Here is a 20373-nt window from a genome sequence, read left to right as displayed (position 1 = left end):
CTCTCTCTGATGACGGCGACTCCACGGGAGCTTCAACCAACCTGTCTCTATTGCAAATAAATGAGATGGTTGAAAAGGTAATTTTTTTTATTAATATATTTTTTTTATAATGTCGATTACTTACTTGTCCATATTTACTTACTTTAAATATTTTTGTAGGCGGTTCCTAAAAGGAAAGGAGGCCGTTTAGTTGGGTTGGCCCGTCGTGCTTCTTCGTATCCGGCATCTTCTTCGCAAGCTCCGTATGCCGATCCCATGATTCTCGAGGAGCTACATGACAAAGATGAACGGATTGGGGCATTGGAGGAGCAGAACACCACTATCCTTTCGGAGAATGCCACTATCCGTTCGGAGAATGCCACTATCCTTGCTGAGTTGGCATCCCAGAAGAAGTTCAACACCGAGATTATGCAGAAGCTAGATCGTTTGATGTCTTCGAGTTCATCTTAGTTTATTTCGGCTTTATAAAACTTTCGGAATGTTTTTTTTTTCTATTTCGGTTTGTATGAATTTTAAACTTTATGAATGTTTTTTTCCTATTTCGGTTTTTATGAATTTAAATTTTATAATATTATTAGTTTTAAATTTCCAATTTTTTAAATTTATTAATATCAAAAAATATATAAAAATGCAAAATTAATTTGTAAAAAAAAAAGGGTATATACCGACGGACAACGGTCGTCGGAATATACCGACGGACATATATCCGTCGGAATTTACCGACAAACTCATTTCCGTCGGAATATACCGACGAACGTGGTTCGTCGGTATATTCCGACGACCGATGTCCGTCGGTAAATTCCGACGCCCAAAGTTCGTCGGAATAAACCGAGGAACCACGTTCGTCGGAATTGTAGTTTTCCGATGAACTCTGGTCTCGTGTAGCCGCATCGTAATATCGTCGGAAGTTCGTCAGAATGATGTTTCTCGGTATTCGTCAGAAAGTCGTCGGAATTTCTGACGAAATTCCGACGAATTTTTTTTTTCCGACGAAACGATACCGACGGACGGGTTCGTCGGAAATTCGTCGGAATAGACCGATTCCGACGAATTTCCGACGATTTCGGCCATCAGAATCCCCCTGTTTTCTTGTAGTGGTAACTAATTTTTTTCATAATCAAATTTACCAGTCTAACTTAATTTATATAGTATGCAATCTTGGTTTGATATAAATATCTTTTTCATTTGTTTGACCAAAAAAAATTCTCTTGCTAGATTATTACGTAGAAAAATGGGTAACGTGATTTAGATAAGCAGATAACTAAAAGGTTTTCATTCCAAACTGAATCATTTTATTATAGAGAAAAAGTTTAGTTGAAATTGGCCAAACCAACGAAATGCTATTGTCCTCCAAACAGATTTATGAGAACCTGTTATAAATGAAAAATTAGACGAAAACCAAACTACTCTTAAGCAAACTACCACACCAAAAGGCCAAAACTTTATATTTATATCACGAGTGAAAAAAAAAAAAAATACGACCTCTTGTTGGAGTGGTCATTATTTTCTTTTATCTATTGGCCATCATCACGAGTGACAATAAATTCTTACACTATTGGTCTGGTGAAAAAACTGAGACACATAGGGTATATATACAACATACTCGTGATGAATCTCTCCTCTCCTTTTCTTCTCACTTTTGGCTTCCTTTCATCATACTCCAGCTTCTCTTGTTACTCCTGGACCTGTTTTATAAGTAGCCAATCGGTTTTTTACATATATCATATGAGATACAATAGGTATGGATCAATAACACTTGGCCTCAAGAAATAAAAACAATAAATACATCGTAAGAGGAAAAGATCATACCCAATGGCCATCTCGAGGATAAGCTTATCTTTATCAATCATGTGAGATGTCTTGGTGAAGACAGTGTTATGGTAGTAAGGGTTCTAATCAAAGAAAAGATCAAACGTGAATCTTTTTGGTTCTTTAAACCTATTCAATTTGATATCTTTGAGATACTTGCGAGCTCATTCATCTTGCTTATATTTAGTATAAGCATTGGAAATCCATCTAGAAAGAGAGTAACATTTTCTTTAAAAACATATCCTAATAACGAACCTCCAAACCGGCAATCTCATTGTTCTTCAGTGCATTAAGCCTCAAAGAACAGCTCAAGTGTGAACTCTTTTGGTTCTTCAACCTTTTTCCACTGGAAATCTATAAGATACTTTAGAGCTCATTAATGTCGCTTATTTATCTATAATCATAGGGAACATATACATCAAGTGAGAATCAAATTTTCATAAACGAATCTCCTCACCGGCTATTTCATTGTTTCTAAGATGTTGCAAACTTAGTCACCAACATGTGTGTACATTGTATAGATGATCCTAACAAAAAATCTCGTTATCACAAAATAAACTAACACTAAATGCCTAGATGACAAAGCCAAGACATACCTTTCACAGTCTTTCATTTGGCGTTTCTCAAAGAGGATGCTCGAGTAAAAGACGAATGTGGATCCCATAACTTAATTATCATCATTGTTGTCATAACGAATGTTTTTTTGTATCAGCTTTAGTTCTGTTTCTGATTTCTCTGTGGACCTTGCTGGAGCTGTGGATCTCGCCGGGGCAAGCGATCTCCACTGGCCAATCTTGACTCGCCGTGTTTCCCTCCATGCCGATCTATACCCGAAGCTGCTCATCACGACCTCCACCGCTTCCGCTCGAAACAGATCTAAAAACCACCACTTCGTCCTCACCGTCCTCTAGCAAAATCGTGAAGAGGAAGAAACCAGATCTGTGCTCGCTTCCAAAGCTTCAGCCGTTTTGAAGCAGCTCCGCCGGGCTCCACACCACACACGTTGATATAGAATTGAAGACTAAGTAGCGAGAGCTCCGATTCAGTGCAATGATTTACAGCGGTAACTGTATCAATTGAAGTCGCTCAGAGGTGTTACCGGCTGGACTTTCAAGAGACGGTGGTCGTCTAGGAAAACCTAAGGACACGGAAAAGGAAAACTCAGTTGAGGTCATTGAATAACTCATATCGGAAACAAAGAAGAGGAAGAGCAAACGGAAATGGAAGAGAGACTGAGAACGAAGAGCCAAGAAGATAGAAAAATTAGGAAAAGAAAATCAGCTTTCGTTCTCCTTCTCTCTCCTCCATTATTTTTCTGGGTTTCTTCTCCCTCATCCTCTTTGTTTTCTTGTGATTGAGCAGTTCACGATCTAGAATAAATATAGAACAATAAAAAAACCTAATTTATTTATTTTCATTCAGACAAACAGGAGCAACCGGAGAGAGGAGGAGGAGGAACGAACCGTGGAGAAGCGTCCATGAGGAACAACAATAACGATAACAATTTCGAAGGGAAGCGACGAACAAAAGAAGCCGTGAAGAGGATCATGAGAGCAGATCTGGAAGTGATAACGTCTAAGGTATCTCCGGCAAAGATCAAGACGCCGACGATAATAAACCTCCTCGGAAAAAAGTTACCACATACACAATCCTCAACAAATCCAAGAACTCGAACCGTACTCCTCTCTCTCTCCGATTCAGACACATGCCCTTTCGTTTGATCTTAGATTAATTAATGTCTGAGTGGCCATTCAGATTCAACATTTGGGCTAAAGAAAACGCAAGCCCAACATTACCAGAGCCTTGCTGACATGTCAAAAAAAAAGTCTGATTGGCTGATTTTTTAATCTCATGTGGACACCCTCCCCATGACTTATACTCCCCTTTTAGTATTGTATTGATGACATGTATCATCATGAGAATGATTTTCGAGAATCTTTAAAAAAATAAGTTGGTTCATCTAAATATGAACTATAGTTTTCATTAAACTGATCATAAAATCATTTATTAGTATTAAACGTTATTCTTCATTCTTTGCTTGAATAAAAGTTACGGAATTACCTTATGTTATTAAAAAATATATATAACAATTAATGATTTTCAATAACAAAGATTTGCTAACAATTTGTATACACTCAATCATTTTTGTTTAAATCTTTGTTATTAAAATAAATTACACAATTGCATTAACCTTAAAAAAAAAATTAGATTTTTTCGTATATATTGTATTTTGAAATTTATAAAACGAGTATAGATTACTAAACTGTTAAAAGTCTCAAACAAATTATTGTTACCAATGGTTTAAATTTTTTGTTATAATAATATATAAATAGTTATAAACCACATGAGTAAGAAGTTTTATTTAATAAGTGTTTACATTAATATATATATATATATATCATTTAATTAAACTACATATCATATAAAATACAAACTATATATTGATATTTTCATTGAAAAAATATTGCGAACTTAACTAATATTTTAATTTTAAAATTAGCATTCAATTAAAAATGATTATAAAATACTAAAACTATTAGACATCTCAAATTAAAAAGTTTATTAATGGTTTAAATTTTTGTTGTAAGATGACAACAATCATAAAACCATATGATTAAAAACTTCATTTAATAAACAGCTCTACTAAAAAAATATTTTATATCTATGTTAATATCATTTAAATTTAATTATATAATACATAATGTAGGAACAGAATGAATAAAATTAATTTTTTATTTATTTACCACAAAAATGATCGTTAATAAACAAGAGAGATTGTTTGATTTATATGCGCATGTCAATTTAATTATATACGTAATATTATCTATTTCTCAATATTTAAATATATATTTATTATTTTATTACTTCATATAGAAAACATAAAATAAATAATAATATATAAATATAGTTTGCATATAAAATGTTTATCCTGCACAAAGAGCGGATGTTAATCTAGTGTATTCTTATTTACTAAATCTAAACGTTCATTACAAGAATTGAGTTCTTGTCGACTCTAGTTCTCTTTTCAGAAAAATATATTACAGTAGTCCACAAAAAAAAAAATTAGCCCTAATGTCACACTGTAAATCATAAAGAAAGCCCATTATACGGAGGAATAGCTTACAAATGTTGTTATACCAGGTAAATCATAAAGAAAGCCCAACCCATTAATCTCTCATAAATAAGAACGATGATCCAACGGTTCACAACTAATCTCACATCTCTTAACTAATTCCCCTACACCCATAAAACCCTCACGAAGCTCGAGGAGGTCCATAAATGGCGCATTAATCAAAACCCAATCCACCTCTTCGCATGTGACTTTCTGCTAATTACTACTCTCTCCTTCTATTATTATTAACTTTCCTCTTCTTCTTCTTCGTTTTCGCCTCCACCATCACCATGGCAGCAGCTCCGTCTCTTACTCTATTCATCACTCTCTCCCTTCTCTTCATTTCACTCCAGAGATCTGAATCTCTCCCCCAGAATCCATCCATGATTCTTCTAGGCGACGGATTCGACTGGCCGATCTCTCACGGCGACGCATTCGACATCGACGGAGGAGAAAGCTTTGAAGATGTCGCGGATCGACGGTCATTGTACTGGAAGAGGAGGAGATACTACATCTCTTACGGTGCATTGTCGGCGAACAGAGTACCGTGTCCTCCCAGATCTGGAAGATCGTACTACACTCACAACTGCTTCAGAGCTAGAGGTCCGGTGCATCCTTACAGCCGAGGCTGCTCCTCCATCACTCGGTGCCGGAGATAGAAGAAACCAAGGGCATTCTCGTAATTTTCCAATCACGGACTCTGTTTGTAGTTCTCGTTCGATTTCGATGTATTGTGTAGTAAACCGTGATCAGTTACGTTTGTTTAAATTAATTAAGCCGCAGTATTATTATTATTCGAGTGATATATTCTCTATATGTATTCAACTTTTTTGGTAATTGTTATTTATTTTGTCGGTGGTTTTAAATTGTTTTGTTTCTACAGTTTATGAACTTAACACAGGGAATCACACGGTGTCTAGTTCTACTTCTATCTGAGACTGATGATGTTTTCCAAATTTTCATAGAATATATCTTGTAATTAAGAAAGATACATGCATATATATCAAACGTAATGTATAAAGATATGATTTGATAAAAAAAAAATATGATAAACAACTACTGTCCTCACCCTGCAGATTCTAAAATAAAATATTTATTTTCATACATTCTAATTAAATAAATGTTGCTAAAGCTAAAAGCTATTTCCTCCGTTTTTTTAATTTAACTCGTTTTAGAACTGTACACACATTAAGAAATTATTAATTTTTTATATTTTCTAAACAAAAACATCATTAATTATTTATCTAACCACAAATCAACCAATAATAAAATATAAAGTATATTATCATTGGTTATATAACATTAAGTGTTAAAAAATTTTATATAGAAAACCGAAAACGTCATATAATTTGGAACATAAAAAATTCTCTACAACGACTTATATTAAAAAACGGAGGGAGTATTAGTTGAATGGTTAATTGAGAAATTATTAGTTTTCTACGTTATAAAAATTAATATTTAAATCCAACAAAATAACTTATTAAAATTTATGCATAATAAAAAACTTACTGATTTTTAAAAATTGTATAAGTAAATCTATAAGACCTACTTTATATAAAATAAATAATTAATTTTAATTATAAAATTATAATTGAATAATAAACTAATGCTTTTTCTTTTCTATAATTTGTAAGTTTGGTGTTCAATGGATTTTTGTAAGAAGAACAAGATTGGTCAACAATCTAATATGTTATTTTGTGTTCAAAAAAAAAAAAAACTAATATGTTATTTTGTTTAGTAAGTATATTGAATAAAAACGTTCAAACAAAATATTAGTTTTCATAATACACAGAGACTGTGTAAAATCGAAAGACAAAAAAAAAACACATCGATCGTGTAAACCTCTGACATAAATCATGAAGCAATGTCCACATACTCCAGAAACTCAGCATCACACAATAGTTTTACAACTACTTGACAAGGGAAACAAGCTTGAAATTCAAGACCTCCTTCTTCCACCCCTTGGACAACCACTAGTTTCCCATTGCTATGTGGCGGTCCAGAACGTAAACCGATCGGTTTACCCCAACCAAAATCGTTTCCATACACATTAAACCGGGGACAGCTAGTAACAAGCAGAGTGGCGCAAATCGAAACCGGTATCTCAACATTCTTGACCCAATTCTCTCCAAATGCTTTAACATTTTCATCGGTTTGTGACCTAACCACTTTGCTTACCTTCTGAGCCAACCAGCCTAAACCATGGTCCAGCATCTCCCCAACTTTCACGGTTACTACTCCGGTATGAACCAAGTTCCCGAAACAGTCTTCTTTTAGCTTTGGGTTTAGCCTCTGTCTCATGTCTATTGGTACTCTACAATGTGTTTCTTCTTCTCGGCTCATGCCACCGTGTTTGACCTTTGAACGCCATATATGTCCTAAAACCGCCTGAAACGAAGAGATCTCTCCATCTTCGTTGGACACAGCTTCATCGTTAGCTTTAGCTTTCAGTTTTAGCACATTCACCTTTGTAAGACGAAATACAATCTCTTGTAACATATTTGATGTTGTTGAAGCACCGTTACTAGGCTGTTCTGTTTCAGGATCTGAGATTCGGATTGGATATTCGATACGATCAAGAAACCAACCTTTGAGGTAAAGATCCATGGGGACAGATCCAGAACCCTTGGAGCAAATCTCTGACCATGCATTGATGAATTTCCAGATCGATTTGCCATCAGCAACGGTATGATTATAGCCACAGCTGATGAAAATCCCATCTTTTAATTCTGTTACTTGGACCATAAGTAAAGGGTTTGACACACCTTGATAGTTCTTGATTCCAGTCGCAGGGAAGAAGAAAGAACCGAGCAATCCATCGACAAAACCGGACTTAACCAGATCACTGACCGGTATTGTTTTAGCTGCAGCGTGAACAAACTTCACACCACCCGAACCGGAACCATCATCGCAGCTGCTGATGAAATAGGAGACAGTGTTATCCTCTTCGTTGACTTCTTTGACAAGACGACCAGCCAAAGGGTAAAAGTGATGGAGAGCAATAGAGAGTGAAGTTTTTAGCTTTGAGATGATTGTATCAATATCTAAATCGTCAGGTTTGTGAAAGAAGAGACCTCTTTGAGGATAACAAAAACTAAGACGCAAGAGATCCCATGGAGTCAGATTGATCTTCTTCACACGATCTGATATTGATTGGTTAGCAATGTTTCTGGGACGCACAATGCTCGTTGACTTCGCCACCAAATCTTCCATCTCTTACTCTCTTCTTCTTCTTCTTCTTTTTGTTAGACGTAGTTTTTGAGGGATCCTTTTCTGAATCTATGCACATGTATGTACACATGGTCGCAAATAAAATTATTAAACCAAGGATGTTGAGAGTACATGCACAGACAAGTTGCGTTTACTTTAATTATTTTTATTTAATTTCGACGTGTTTTTACATGATTATAGAACTTATATTAGAATGCACACATTCGAATGCTCGATCGATCATTACCTTCGGTATTCTCTCATCAATAAGATTATTATCACCGAATATACTTCATTTGAATATTTTGATTCAAAAAAAAAGATAAGATAAATATCTAATTTTTAAGATATTCATCAAATATTTAAGATACATGTATCATTTCACAAATATTATTTAAATATGTTATATATTGATTTATAGTAAAAATAGGGGTGGGCGTTCGGGTACCCGAACAGATACCCATTCGGGTTCGGTTCGGATATCCATTCGGATTCGGTTTGGATCTAATCGGGTTTCGGAGTTTCGGGTTTAAAGATTTCAGTCTCATTCGGGTGTTTCTAAATGTCGGTTCGGGTTCGGATAATCCATTTAAATTATTTTTAAAATTTTAATATTCATTATATGCTTAAAATTTCTCAAAATCTATAAATCAAAATAATATATTACATATAAATTTGTATAATATATGGCCAAATACCTAAAAATAACATATAAATTGGTCTGATTTAAATATTTGGATAGAAAATCAATAGATATTTCAAGCATTTTGGTGTTTTGAATATATTTTAGCTATTTTAGACATTTACTTTTGACTATTTATGTATATTTTCAAGTATTTTAGACAACTTTAAAGTATCTTATATATTTTGGATGTTTTTAATCTATATTAAATTTAAAAATAAGTAATATATTTAGGTATATAAATCTATTTCGGTTACATTCGGATACCCGAGATACTTCGGTTCGGATCGGGTTAGGGTTTGGTTCTTTAGATACCAAAATTTTGAACCCGTTTGTATATGTAATCAATTTCGGTTCGGGTTTGGTACTATTTTTTTGGATCGGATTCGGTTTGGTTATTCGGATCCAGGTTTTTTGGCCAGCCCCAAGCAGAAGAATAATATTATTTTAGTTGAGAAATTCAAACTAAGATTCTTATGAAGGAGGGTGTTGTAACACCATTGGATTAGATGGTACATGATGAAATAATTTTCTCCATAATAATATTTTAAGAAGGGCCGAGCTAGATTTTTGAAGCTTATTGGGCCAATGGACCATTTTTGTTATGAACTCTTTTGGCCCAAGTATTGTTTTGTTCGACGGCGACGAATAGTTAGTGTTATCACGCCGCCGCAGCTATCCGACTGAGAAGAAGAAACGAAAACTAAAATGGCAAAAGCTAAGCAGCAAAAATCATCTAAGCCTAAGAAACAACCGCGTCAGGTGCGTCTCTCCTCCGAGCTCTTCTTCTGCTACTGTTTTGGATCCGGAGGTATGTAATTGGTGATTGGATTGATTAGGTGGAGAAGAAGAAGAAGAAGGAAGGAAATGATTGTGATCTCTCTCAGTTCCGTGCTCAGCTTGACGCCTTGGGGCTTAAGATCATCCAAGTCACTGCAGACGGTAATTGCTTCTTCAGGTCCGTCTCTGCTATTCATCGTCTCTTCGATTATGTTTGAAGACGAAATTAGATTGAATTCGTCTTCGCAGGTCACTCGCCGATCAATTAGAAGGCAACGAGGATGAACACAGCAAGTACCGTAGCATGGTTGTACAGTACATAGTGGTAAAGTGTCCCACCATTAGATTCTTAGGCGATCCTGTAAATGTATTATATGGCTAATGGAATTTTTTACAGAAGAATCGTGAAATGTTTGAGCCTTTTATCGAAGACGATGTTCCTTTTGAGGATTACTGTAAAACCATGGACGACGATGGGACTTGGGCTGGGAATATGGAGTTGCAAGCAGCTTCTCTTGTCACTCGTAGTAACATATGTATCCACAGGGTAATAATAATAATGATTGTTATTCTCTCTATTTGCTATGTGAGATGAGAATCATACTCAGACGATGATTAACCCTAGTTTCGGCTAAGAGACAGTTCTTAGTTTTTCTTAGATTTTAACTAAGAAAAGCTAAAAACCGTCACTTAAAAAATCTACGAAAAGCTAAAAACCGTCACTTAAATAAAGTATAAAAGCGCCGTCTCTTAGCCGAAAAGTGTAAAATGAGTTAAGAACTCCGACTAAAAGACCGGGGTTAATCATGCCCTTATGGTTGATGATTCTTCTATTTGTTTGCAGAGTATGTCACCCCGTTGGTATATACGCAACTTTGAAGATTCGAGAACCCGCATGATCCATCTGTAAGTTCTTGATTCTGTTTGATGGAGGATGGAGATGGTTAAATTTACTCCCTTGTTTAGGTCTTACCACGATGGGGAACACTATAATAGTGTGCGTTCCAAGGAAGATGCTTGTGGAGGACCAGCTAGGCCTGTTGTGATAGAGGTTTTACGCTAAGCTTTTATCTCGGTGTGTTTATGGGTTTAGATGCTTTGGTTGCACTGTTCTAATAGATTCCAGCTTTTGTGAAAGGCTGATGCTAAAGTATCAGCAGCATCTAAACAAGCGAAAGCCACGGAGAGCAAGTCGAAAACCAGAAGTGATAAGTGTGATGTGGATGCTGGGGCTGTTAAAGTAGTCATGTCGGGTAGTTGTTGTGACAATGCTGAGAAAGTTGAACAGGTGATAAGCCGATTGCTTGGTTAATTTGTGAAAAGGATATGATTATTAGTGCTCTCTTATCTGGAACCGCACTGCCTTTTAGGTTCTAGTACAAGTAAATGGTGATGTGGATGCTGCGATAGAGTTTCTGATAGCAGAGAGAGGAATGGAGTCTTTGACTGAAAATGATTCAGAAACTGCTTCTGCAGCAGATATCACTAGTCGGAAGGAAGCGAGTGACAGTGCAATGGAAAGCAATGAGGAGGAGTCATCTAGCTGCAGTAACATAGAGACAGTCCTTGCCAAGTGCAGCTTACAGACTGATGAGAAGGTTCATCTGCTTGCTTAAACCATGAGAATAACTGATTTGAAAATATTGATATTTGTAAGTAACTTTGCGTAAAACTGTAAAAGATCCCAAGGAATAAAGCATGTCCATGTGGTTCTAAGAAGAAATACAAGTCCTGCTGCGGAACAGGAACTGGGAGATCATCTGTTAAACTGTTAGTGTAAGTTTCTTGATTCAGTCGTATAAAAACACTCGCAAGACATAACTAAAGATATATATTTCTTCATAACTGAATGTAACAGGAGCCAAACAATGGAGTCAAAGAAGGGGAGAAAGAATCTAAGGAGAGGAACATCGAATGAAGTTGAAACAAATGCGCCAGATGTGGGTGCTCTTTGTATATAATGAAGTCTCACTCTCACACACATACACAAGTATAAAGGTGATTAACTTTTTTCACTAAAGAAAGAAGAGTAATTTTGGTTTTTCACCTAGTAATTCCCGTATGATTATTCTCTTCTTCAGGGGGAAAGAAGATGATCTTCTAAGGATGGATTGAATATTTGACATAACAGCTTTGCTCAGAGGTATGGGGATTATTTATGAATTTTTGATTCTAAGGATGATTTTACTCTCGGGTTTAGCTTTTGTTGCATGATTAATTTACCGAAAGAATAAAAACTCTTGCAGAACATATATGCATACATAGAAGATAGCTATTGAAATAACCCAATTTCTAAAAAGTTTATTTATTTACTTTTTGTGAACTGAAAGCTGTACGCTTCCTGATTTTGGTCGCTTTCTTATTTCCATCATGTTTTATAATAACAATTAATATATATAACAAACATAAATAATAGACGTACTAATATAAACGATGCGAGAAATGTCAATGTATTTTTTCCCCAAGAAGCGTTGGCATAAATAAGACTCCTAGCACGATCTGAATAGGAAGTATGAAAAGAAAATGAAAAATACAATACATATACGAGAATACATACTAATACGACATACTTTTCATTGGCCCCTGAATATATATGAATATGACGTATGGTTAAGGAAATTTTCAAAACTCCGATATATACAAGATAAAGCAAATTTGTTTAAAACATACTATATCTCAAAAATAAAGCAGCAATGATAATTATTTATAATAATATAACTTGAAAAAGACAGCATAAAAAATCTAAATGGTGCCCACAGAACAAAGAGAAATGCCGCAGAAGACAAAAGACAAAACACACCCAAGTCCCCGTCGACCCAAAATCTTATCCATATATGCATCGCGTATGTATATAAATGACTATAAATTAACAGAAACAAAAAATCCGGACGTAATTAATAGAGATAGAGCATGTCAAGTTGCTTTTATATGATAAGCATGTAGGTCACACTTTGTCCCGTTTTTATTATTCAACTTGACATCCCATCCTTTCGATTTAATCCTTCTAACAATCCCCTACACTTCACTATAACAAAAGAGTTGGCATCTAAGAAAGCACCGTTATACACAGTGCATTGAGCTAGTGTTTTAGCGTTCGATTCTATTGTATTTTTAGTTCAATTTCCGTTGAAAAGATAGGTTACGCCATATCTTGGTATCACCCCAGTCTATGAAGGTTAGTTGGATCTAAGGTCCGGATTACCTCCGGATTATTCAGGAAAAAAACACCACTATACTTTATGAATCACTTGTATACAAAAATATTAACAAATACATTAGGAAAAGGTCTTCTTGTTTTCAACTTGTGTTATTTTGAGAATCTCCGATGTTGTGCGAGTCTATAATTTTTTCTAAAATAGAGATCTCTATTATAGATTATAGAAGTAAAAATGCTTTAATATACGTTTCTATAATAGAGTTCCTCTATTTTAGAGAAAAATATAGAGAAAAAATATTTTTTTGCCTTTATATTTAGAAGTAAAAATAACATATCTCTATATTTTATTGTAGATACATACATTAGAACATTTTCATCTCTATAATAGAGTTTTTCTATTTTAAAAGAAAATATAGAGATAAAAATAGAAATGAGTTGAAGATATCTTGCGAGAAGAGAATTGCTATAGTATAATTTAACAATAAGGCGACTTTCATTAATTATTAATGAGTGATAATATACATTTTGCATTGTTAAAGCAATAGCCTAAAATTCCATAAACCGCACCGTCGTAATAAAAGACAAAAATATGCAGAAACTAATAACTGAAAAAACTAAAATTTGTAGATAATGCAAAAAAAAAAAACATAACCGGTGCTACTGATTTCCGCAGAGGTAGGCCGAGGCGTGCGTTAGCAGCAGCCACCGCTCCAAAATATATTTTAAATTTTTTATTTGCTTTCCCAGTCGTCATCGGAGTTTTCCGGGTCGGGTACCTTATTCAAGTCAACCCGTTCCAATAACCAGCCGCCACTCTTCAAACTCTTATCATCTTCTTCTGACTCACCGTTTCGATAACTCCGATGAAAATTCTTATCACTATCATCACTCTCTCCGTTCTGACCAAACACACGGTGGCGGCTATTTAGCACCGCCGTGCCCAAAGCGTCTACCTGAGCACCGACCTCCGTCGCTTTTTTCCTAATCGTATCACCCGACATGTCCTCCTCGGAGAATTTCTCTCCGGTAAGAAACTCAGGGAAGTTGAGCCTCGCCGTTGGTCCTCTGAGGTAGAAAACCGCCGTGTCGTAAGCTCGCGCCGCCGCCTCGGGAGTGGAGTAAGAGCCAAGCCATAGCCTTGTCCGCTTGTTAGGCTCTCGAATCTCCGCAACCCATTTTCCCCACTTCCTCATCCTTATGCCCTTGTAAGGTCTCTCTCTCTTCCTCGTCGTCATGGCGACTGCCACGTCAGCTACTCCGCCGCCGTCCATGGAGGATCTTAATTCGTAAACCCTCCAAAGAGAGAGACTTTTGAGGTGGGTTTTGAGAATTTGACCGATTTGCTGAAGATGATAGAGAATAAATATGTCGGAGAGAGATAGAGAGAGAGAGGGGGAGGTTGCAGGTGTTATTATGGTGATATGGCGGTGAGAAAATTCCAAATTCACCGACAAAAGAAAAAAAAGTAAAGAGAGAAGATAGTTGTGTTTAGTTGGATTTAGCAGATAAACTTGTCTTGGTGGTCGTGGATTCGTTTTGTAGTTATAATATCAGCTCAAAAATATAAAATAAATAAATAAATGAATATGGGGCGATGATGAAAGCTGTATCTTCTGTGTTAATTGTTTTTTTATGGAGCAGAAACTTTATAAGAGGATAGGCGGGAGAATAGGTGGTGGAGATGACATGCGCATATCAATATAATTATTATTCGTCTCTTCTCTAATAAATATTTGAGCAATTTTCTCTGATAATTATTTTTATTTTGAAAATTTTAATATTTATTTTGCCACAAAAATACTTTTCACTACAGAAAATGACTAAAATAGTTTATTTTTATTTTAAAAATTTTAATATTTATTTTTAAAAAATTTGAAATTCTATTTTCAAAATCTCACCCCTTAACTCTAAATTCTAAGTGTAGATTAGTTAATTATAGAATAAAAATACATTTAAAAAAATATATATTTTTATCTTGTAAGAAAATTTATTTTGGTTATTTTTTTTATAAAAACTAAAAAAAATTGTCCTGAAAAATTTCTCTAAATATTTTACCATCCATCCCCACGCTGAAACTCTTCTACTATGATATTTTTGTCTACGAAATACGAATGCACCCTGGTACGAATAACTAACATAATATTTCTGTCTGTATACTAAATATTTTTATTAGATTCTGATAAATTTATACGAAAGATACCTTGACATCCTGTCCGGATAGACATCAGAAGCTATGTAGACATAATCATGACCAATACGGCTTACCTTTCCGATTATCAACTAAAATCTTATATCAGGTGTATACAATGTTGCATATAAAACATGAGAATACAGATGTTGTAATAAGAAAATAGCATATGGTGAAAAATATTCTACAAACGGCGAGGCATATGTATGAATGTATCCCATTTTCTATACGGTATACGGTGTGGTATAAGATAGTGGAGGAAGAAAGGTAGGTCGGTGGTCGGTGACTCTATACCTTTAGATTTTTTTTTTTTTTTTGAAACTCAAAATGATATATAATGGGAACTCTCCGCCTCCTCTGCATTAATACTCTGCTTTACCACTTGAGCTATTGAAGAATATATCTCTATACCTTTAGATATTATTGACTTTATCTGTAATCAAATTACGTCACGTATTTTGTGTATTGTCCATTTTGTCCCTTTTATGCCTCCGTAATTTTCAGTTTTGTTCTTTTTTTTCTCTCGTATTTTTTTACTCCCAGGGTTAGTCTCGGGATTATTTTAGTTTCCTTGTATTTGGAACCCACGTATACATAGTAATGCTAATTATATAATTTAAGAAGCACAGTTACAAATAATATTTTTGTTTGAAAAGAATGACAACAACAAATCAATAATATGATCAATAACATAATAACATAACATACATACATACATTAATTGGTAAATTTTGAATTATCATACGCAGCAGGTGGGAGACTGATTATAATAGCAATATGTCGGTCCCGAAAGAACCGATCTTCTAATAATTGTTTGATGTTATTTTCAGGAGCGTCGAGTTGTATTTTCTTCATTTTAAATTTTATTTAGATAATGATCTTTATTCTTATGGATTATCCACAGCGTATACGTGATTTAACTTTTTTTTTGTCAAGTATACGTGATTTAACTATAATCTTCAAAAATAAGTAAATAAAAAACTATAATCTTCAACTAATAAGTTCAACCATATTATATGATTTTTTTAATATACAATACGATGTTGTTGCTCTCTTGGCTTGTTTTCTTCACGATTTCAATAATATTCTTGCAGGTCATAATTTTCCAAATAGACATTTTAGAAATGAAAACTTTTTCCTTCAGTTTTCCGTTCGATGGTCCTTAATCCTTAATATAATATATATAAGCATCAGTGTACATATTATAATTATTCCGATAGTATAAAATGATTGTTTTGTATTACATGGACAACAGGACAAGTAGCAATTACAATGCATTAAAAAACAATTACAATACATTAAGGATATTTTATTTAATTACAATACATTAAGGATTTTTTATTTAATAATTTACGTTCCTTTCATAATAATTTGATGCTTATTTGGGAATCCTTACACGCAAAATATTTTTCTGAATAGCCTAATAATAGTGGAACTGTTATAGAAAAATATGTAGGACACCAAGTCTAGTGATATTTGGATTGTTCCCACGACTTTGGTTTATAACTAAAATATCAAGATCTACAAAAAACAAATAATTTCACAAGGGAAGTAGTATTCGTATGAAAAATACGATTTAACAATGAAACTTTAAGCTGTGACCCAGCTGGCACGTGAACATGGCGCCAATTACCACTGAAAAGCTGAGAAATCAATTCATTTCCTAGAAAATGGACCACTTTGTTACATGTTCTTTTTAAAATATCATGTTGTTTTTTCCCCCACAAATTAACATTTATTAGAATTGATAAATGTAACATTACAAATCACATTGGTTAACCAATATGGAATGAAACAAGATAAAGAAGTAAAAGGCTGAGCCGTTGTGACTCGCTTTGCTAGTTCATGCGCAACAGCATTCTCTTCTCGATGAACATGACGATAGTGAAAACTTTCAACCTGACCACACCATCGTTTGATGTCACTACATATAGTAGTAATGCTGAAATCACCATCCAGCGTAAGTAGACTTCTAATCTACACATCACAGTCACATTCAAAAATGATCTTCTTGTGACCCAAAAAAAGTAGTACATTGTACTGCTGCCAAGTGCCAACAATGCCCAAGTACTACATATAGTAGTAATGCTGAAATCACCTTCCGCTTCAAGTGCTGATTTCGAGTAGCCTAAACAACACATTGCCCAATATTTAACGACACCTTTAGAGTCGCTGAATACTTGCAAAATTGGGCCTTTCTCATTTTGGAAATGGACCATAAATATCTTGACAGGTGGGGGAACCTAAACCCACAGTCATCATCCACGAAAAAACGAAGAAAAAAAAACAAATTTCTTTGAGTTTCGTTCTCTAAATTTCAAAGCTATTACGATTCCGACCCCACATCCTAAGACAATTACATTTTACGCCCTTGTATTATTATTCCTTCTAAATTCAGCTCCTCCACTGAGAAAAGTAGTCGGAGGGAAGCCTACAAGTTAGACACTTCTTCAGCCATAACACTCTCTTTAATTCCCTGAATCATCTTAATCACTTGCCTCATCGTTGGTCTTTGCTCCGGCGATGTCACACGGCAAAGACAAGCTGTTTCAGTCATCATACCAAGCCTACTATCCTCAGCACCTTCCTCTTCTTCTCTCATTGCTCTAACCCATGCAAGCATTTCATGAGGCGCCATAAACGGATGCCTAGATGCGTTCTTACCAGTCAAAAGCTCAAAGATCAAGACACCAAAGGAGTAGACATCGCATTTGGAAGTGGGTCTACGAGATGATTTTCTGATCTCAGGGGCTTTGTAACAGGAAGTGTCAGCATCATCAGGTGAAACTAAAGAAGAAGAAGAAGAGTCTATCAAGACGCTGAGGCAGTAATCTGTTAAACAAGCTTCGAAGTCATGTCCGAGGAGGATGTTCGTTGATTTAAGGTTTCCATGGACTAATGCTGATGATGTTTGGTGAATGTAGTACAAGCCTTGAGCTACATCCTCTGCAATCTTCAGACATGATGTCCAATGTAGTGGCCTTGCTCTTGAGGATCTTGAACCTGAAAAATACTGAGATTAGTTAGTCTCCTTTGGTGCTATACATGGGTCCAATTATATTAGACCAAGAAGCATATATAAAACATAAATGGGTTAGCAACAGGAAGAACTCATTATAAAGCACTAACGCAAGGTAATGGTTATGGCAAAAGAGGAGATTTTTCACGTGCAAACACAGCACAGAGTTCCACCAGGTTTCTGTCTTATTCCACTAGTGGCAAGTAATTCAATGAAAATTCCAGGAAAAAAAGAGGAGCAAAATAACAAAAACTTTTTTATGTAAATTATTACGAAAGTAAAACCCCGCGATCGTCGCTGTGTGGTCGGCATAAGAGTGGGTCATTCTATAGTATAGTCTACCACTACCTCAAAACAAATGTCACCTCATGACTAAGACCAACGCAAATTAACCACATTGTTTTTAACTAAACGGTGATTAATTAAATTAAACCAAACCTCAAATTTTGAAGAAGAAGAAGAAGAAGATTGAAAATTTACCGTGAATGAGATTGAAGAGGCTACCATTAGGTTGGTAATCGTAGACGATGAGCCTCTCTCCGTTTGATTGAAAGTAAGCTCTAATCGGAACGAGATTCGTGTGTCTTAATCCACCAACAACCTCCATGTGATTCTCCAACGCTTCTTCGCTTGTCACCGCCGTTTTGGCCGCGTCTAGTCTCTTAACCGTCACGATGAGCTGATTATCAAACACCGCCTTGTACGTTATCCCTACCGATCCTCTTCCCAGAAGCTCCGCGTAAGCTCTCATTAGCTGCTCTAGAGTATAACTCGATTCTCCTCCGCAGAAAATCAGATTACCACTGTTTGGGATTCGAAGCTTATCTTCTTCCTTTTCATTTGAATTCGAATTCGAAATACGAACTGTTCCTGTTCGTAGAGATTGATTCTGTTGGTGTTGTTGCGAGGAAGAAGACGCTTCTCCTTTCTGACTTGGTTCGTAAACCTCACCATCGTTTGTTTTCTTCATCACTAGAGAGAAGACGACGAGGCAGAGACCAAGGACGATAAGCGACGCTAGACCAACGGTGAAGCCCAGAACTAGCCCATTCTCTTTACTTTTCTTCCTCGAAACCACCGGCGAGGTAACCACATCTCCACCGTTCTTGTTATCTGACTCGGAGAACGGCGAGCGTGAAGGACAAGCTCTGTTGATGATCTCTCCGCAGAGCTCAGGGTTAGACCTAAACGCAGACGCGTCGAATCGCGTTAGAGTATCAGGGATTACTCCGGTTAGATTGTTAACGGAAACGTTGAACGACGTTAGAAACGGCTGGTTAAGCGACGGGAGTGTGCCGTTAAAGCGGTTAAACTCGAGATTCAAGGAAGTTAACCGGTTAAGAGCGGTTATCTCATACGGAATCTGACCGGTTAAGTTGTTATAGGAAAGAGAGAGAATCATTAACCGGTGGAGGGAGAGAATCGAAGGAGGGAAAGCTCCGGTGAACTCGTTCCGGCTAAGGAAGAGAGATTTTAAGTTAACGAGGGGGGAGAGATCAGGAACGGGGCCAAAGAGGGAGTTGTTATCGAGGCTCAGAACTCGGAGCTGGTCGAGACGGGTAAGAGTTGCGGAGGAGAAGTATCCACGGAGGCCGACGCCGGAGAGAACGAGGCGAACGATACGGCCTTGTGCGCATTTGACTCCGCGCCATTGGCAGTAGTCGTAACGCTCTGTGAGGGAGTACAAGAGCTTGTTGTCGAGATCGGCGGTGGATTTGAAAGAGAGTAACGCAACTGCGTCGGAAGGAAGTAGGGAGTTGAAGTAGTTCGGCTCCGGTGATGAAAATGCGGGGGAGACATGGAGGAGAAAGAGGAAGAGGAGAAGAAATCTCAGTGACATTTTGGTGTGTGTGTTTTATTTTTTTGCATTGTGACTAAAATTCAATTCACATACTACAGTTGGTTTTGGATCCTTTCTACACAGTAGTTGCACAAACAAATAAAATAGAATCATTCTTTTAACAAAGCAACAAACAAAGAAAATGAATATTTAAAAAATGGAAAGCAACTGTATGTACGCTTGGACTAGGAGTGATTTTGGGCCAGTGAAGTGGATCACGCGCTTGTGGTGAATTTTTAAGGTAATGTAACATTTTTGTTTTGTATCATAAGAATTGATTAATTTATACTTCTATAAGTTAAAAGTATTTTTTTTGTTAAAAGTCAACACCAACAATCTACAATATAGCTTAACGTGCAACTTTGCTCATTCCATGTATTGCGTAGGTGTAAAAACTTTGAAAGTCCTTATAAATGTTAGTGAGAAAATTTTGGGATTATCATTTAAAAACTAAACGTTACTGCGCCCATATTAGAGTCTTGAGCCATTACTGAGAGCGCGAGATGGCCCGTGGTTGTGGAGTTTGCTGATTGATCTGTCCGTCAGGAAACGAGTAAACTCATAACGAAGCTGGTG

General features: G+C 35.9%; 5 protein-coding genes and 1 long non-coding RNA gene across 16 annotated transcripts; 2 read left to right on the top strand and 4 right to left on the bottom strand.

Moving 5' to 3' along the window:
- Positions 1-1431: 1431 nt before the first annotated feature.
- On the bottom strand, positions 1432-3561 carry LOC111210013. 5 transcript variants are annotated; one of them, XR_007328454.1, is made up of 6 exons: positions 3273-3561; positions 2406-3179; positions 2267-2336; positions 2065-2173; positions 1810-1892; positions 1432-1685 (listed from the first exon to the last, which is right to left on the bottom strand). It is a non-coding gene; the product is annotated as an uncharacterized LOC111210013 (long non-coding RNA). The 5 variants fall into 5 exon arrangements; XR_002661408.2 differs by having other exon boundaries at positions 2065-2163; positions 3273-3559; XR_002661409.2 differs by lacking the exon at positions 2267-2336 and having other exon boundaries at positions 2065-2203.
- A 1509-nt stretch (positions 3562-5070) lies between these two features.
- LOC111209613 (protein RALF-like 34) lies at positions 5071-5787 on the top strand. Its single transcript, XM_022709625.2, has one exon. It carries the CDS (start codon positions 5212-5214, stop codon positions 5578-5580), a length of 369 nt encoding a protein of 122 aa, XP_022565346.1. The 5' UTR covers positions 5071-5211; the 3' UTR covers positions 5581-5787.
- An 889-nt stretch (positions 5788-6676) lies between these two features.
- Positions 6677-8293, bottom strand: LOC106364167 (protein ENHANCED PSEUDOMONAS SUSCEPTIBILITY 1-like). Its single transcript, XM_013803794.3, has one exon. It carries the CDS (start codon positions 8132-8134, stop codon positions 6776-6778), a length of 1359 nt encoding a protein of 452 aa, XP_013659248.2. The 5' UTR covers positions 8135-8293; the 3' UTR covers positions 6677-6775.
- A 1132-nt stretch (positions 8294-9425) lies between these two features.
- On the top strand, positions 9426-11922 carry LOC111209633 (OVARIAN TUMOR DOMAIN-containing deubiquitinating enzyme 7). 7 transcript variants are annotated; one of them, XR_002661073.2, is made up of 12 exons: positions 9426-9575; positions 9653-9771; positions 9843-9918; positions 9991-10140; positions 10438-10499; positions 10560-10644; positions 10732-10881; positions 10964-11191; positions 11275-11369; positions 11452-11583; positions 11675-11736; positions 11840-11922. XR_002661073.2 is itself a non-coding variant. In XM_022709658.2 (11 exons), exons 1-10 carry the CDS (start codon positions 9522-9524, stop codon positions 11552-11554), a joined length of 1119 nt encoding a protein of 372 aa, XP_022565379.1. In that variant the 5' UTR covers positions 9426-9521; the 3' UTR covers positions 11555-11591; positions 11675-11922. The 7 variants fall into 7 exon arrangements, 5 of the variants coding, with proteins under 5 accessions (XP_022565379.1, XP_022565378.1, XP_022565377.1 ...); XR_002661072.2 differs by having other exon boundaries at positions 11452-11591; XM_022709658.2 differs by having other exon boundaries at positions 9994-10140; positions 11452-11591; positions 11675-11922.
- A 1299-nt stretch (positions 11923-13221) lies between these two features.
- LOC106366302 (ethylene-responsive transcription factor ERF010) lies at positions 13222-14365 on the bottom strand. The gene has a single exon (XM_013805893.3). The coding sequence runs from the start codon at positions 14019-14021 to the stop codon at positions 13482-13484; it is 540 nt and encodes a 179-aa protein (XP_013661347.2). The 5' UTR covers positions 14022-14365; the 3' UTR covers positions 13222-13481.
- Positions 14366-17115: 2750 nt separating this feature from the next.
- LOC111209632 (probable inactive receptor kinase At5g67200) lies at positions 17116-19911 on the bottom strand. The gene is made up of 2 exons (XM_022709655.2): positions 18438-19911; positions 17116-17941 (listed from the first exon to the last, which is right to left on the bottom strand). The coding sequence occupies exons 1-2, from the start codon at positions 19795-19797 to the stop codon at positions 17370-17372; spliced, it is 1932 nt and encodes a 643-aa protein (XP_022565376.1). The 5' UTR covers positions 19798-19911; the 3' UTR covers positions 17116-17369.
- Between the last annotated feature and the right edge of the window lie 462 nt (positions 19912-20373).

The sequence above is a fragment of the Brassica napus genome, chromosome C9, assembly GCF_020379485.1.
Source record: "Brassica napus cultivar Da-Ae chromosome C9, Da-Ae, whole genome shotgun sequence".
Lineage (NCBI taxonomy): Eukaryota > Viridiplantae > Streptophyta > Magnoliopsida > Brassicales > Brassicaceae > Brassica > Brassica napus.
Note: the sequence above shows the minus strand (reverse complement) of the source record. Positions and strands in the feature narration are given on the sequence as shown.

What these genes read in the sequence shown, in the direction of transcription:
- LOC111209613 (XM_022709625.2), top strand. Translation starts at nt 5,212, where the DNA reads ATGGCAGCAGCTCCGTCTCTTACTCTATTCATCACTCTCTCCCTTCTC.
- LOC106364167 (XM_013803794.3), bottom strand. Translation starts at nt 8,134, where the DNA reads ATGGAAGATTTGGTGGCGAAGTCAACGAGCATTGTGCGTCCCAGAAAC.
- LOC111209633 (XM_022709657.2), top strand. Translation starts at nt 9,522, where the DNA reads ATGGCAAAAGCTAAGCAGCAAAAATCATCTAAGCCTAAGAAACAACCG. An exon ending in CTAAGAAACAACCGCGTCAG is followed by an intron (nt 9,576 to 9,652) that starts GTGCGTCTCTCC and finishes TGGATTGATTAG; the next exon opens with GTGGAGAAGAAGAAGAAGAA. An exon ending in AGAACCCGCATGATCCATCT is followed by an intron (nt 10,500 to 10,559) that starts GTAAGTTCTTGA and finishes TCCCTTGTTTAG; the next exon opens with GTCTTACCACGATGGGGAAC.
- LOC106366302 (XM_013805893.3), bottom strand. Translation starts at nt 14,021, where the DNA reads ATGGACGGCGGCGGAGTAGCTGACGTGGCAGTCGCCATGACGACGAGG.
- LOC111209632 (XM_022709655.2), bottom strand. Translation starts at nt 19,797, where the DNA reads ATGTCACTGAGATTTCTTCTCCTCTTCCTCTTTCTCCTCCATGTCTCC. An exon ending in CCTCTTCAATCTCATTCACG is followed by an intron (nt 17,942 to 18,437) that starts GTAAATTTTCAA and finishes AGTATTTTTCAG; the next exon opens with GTTCAAGATCCTCAAGAGCA.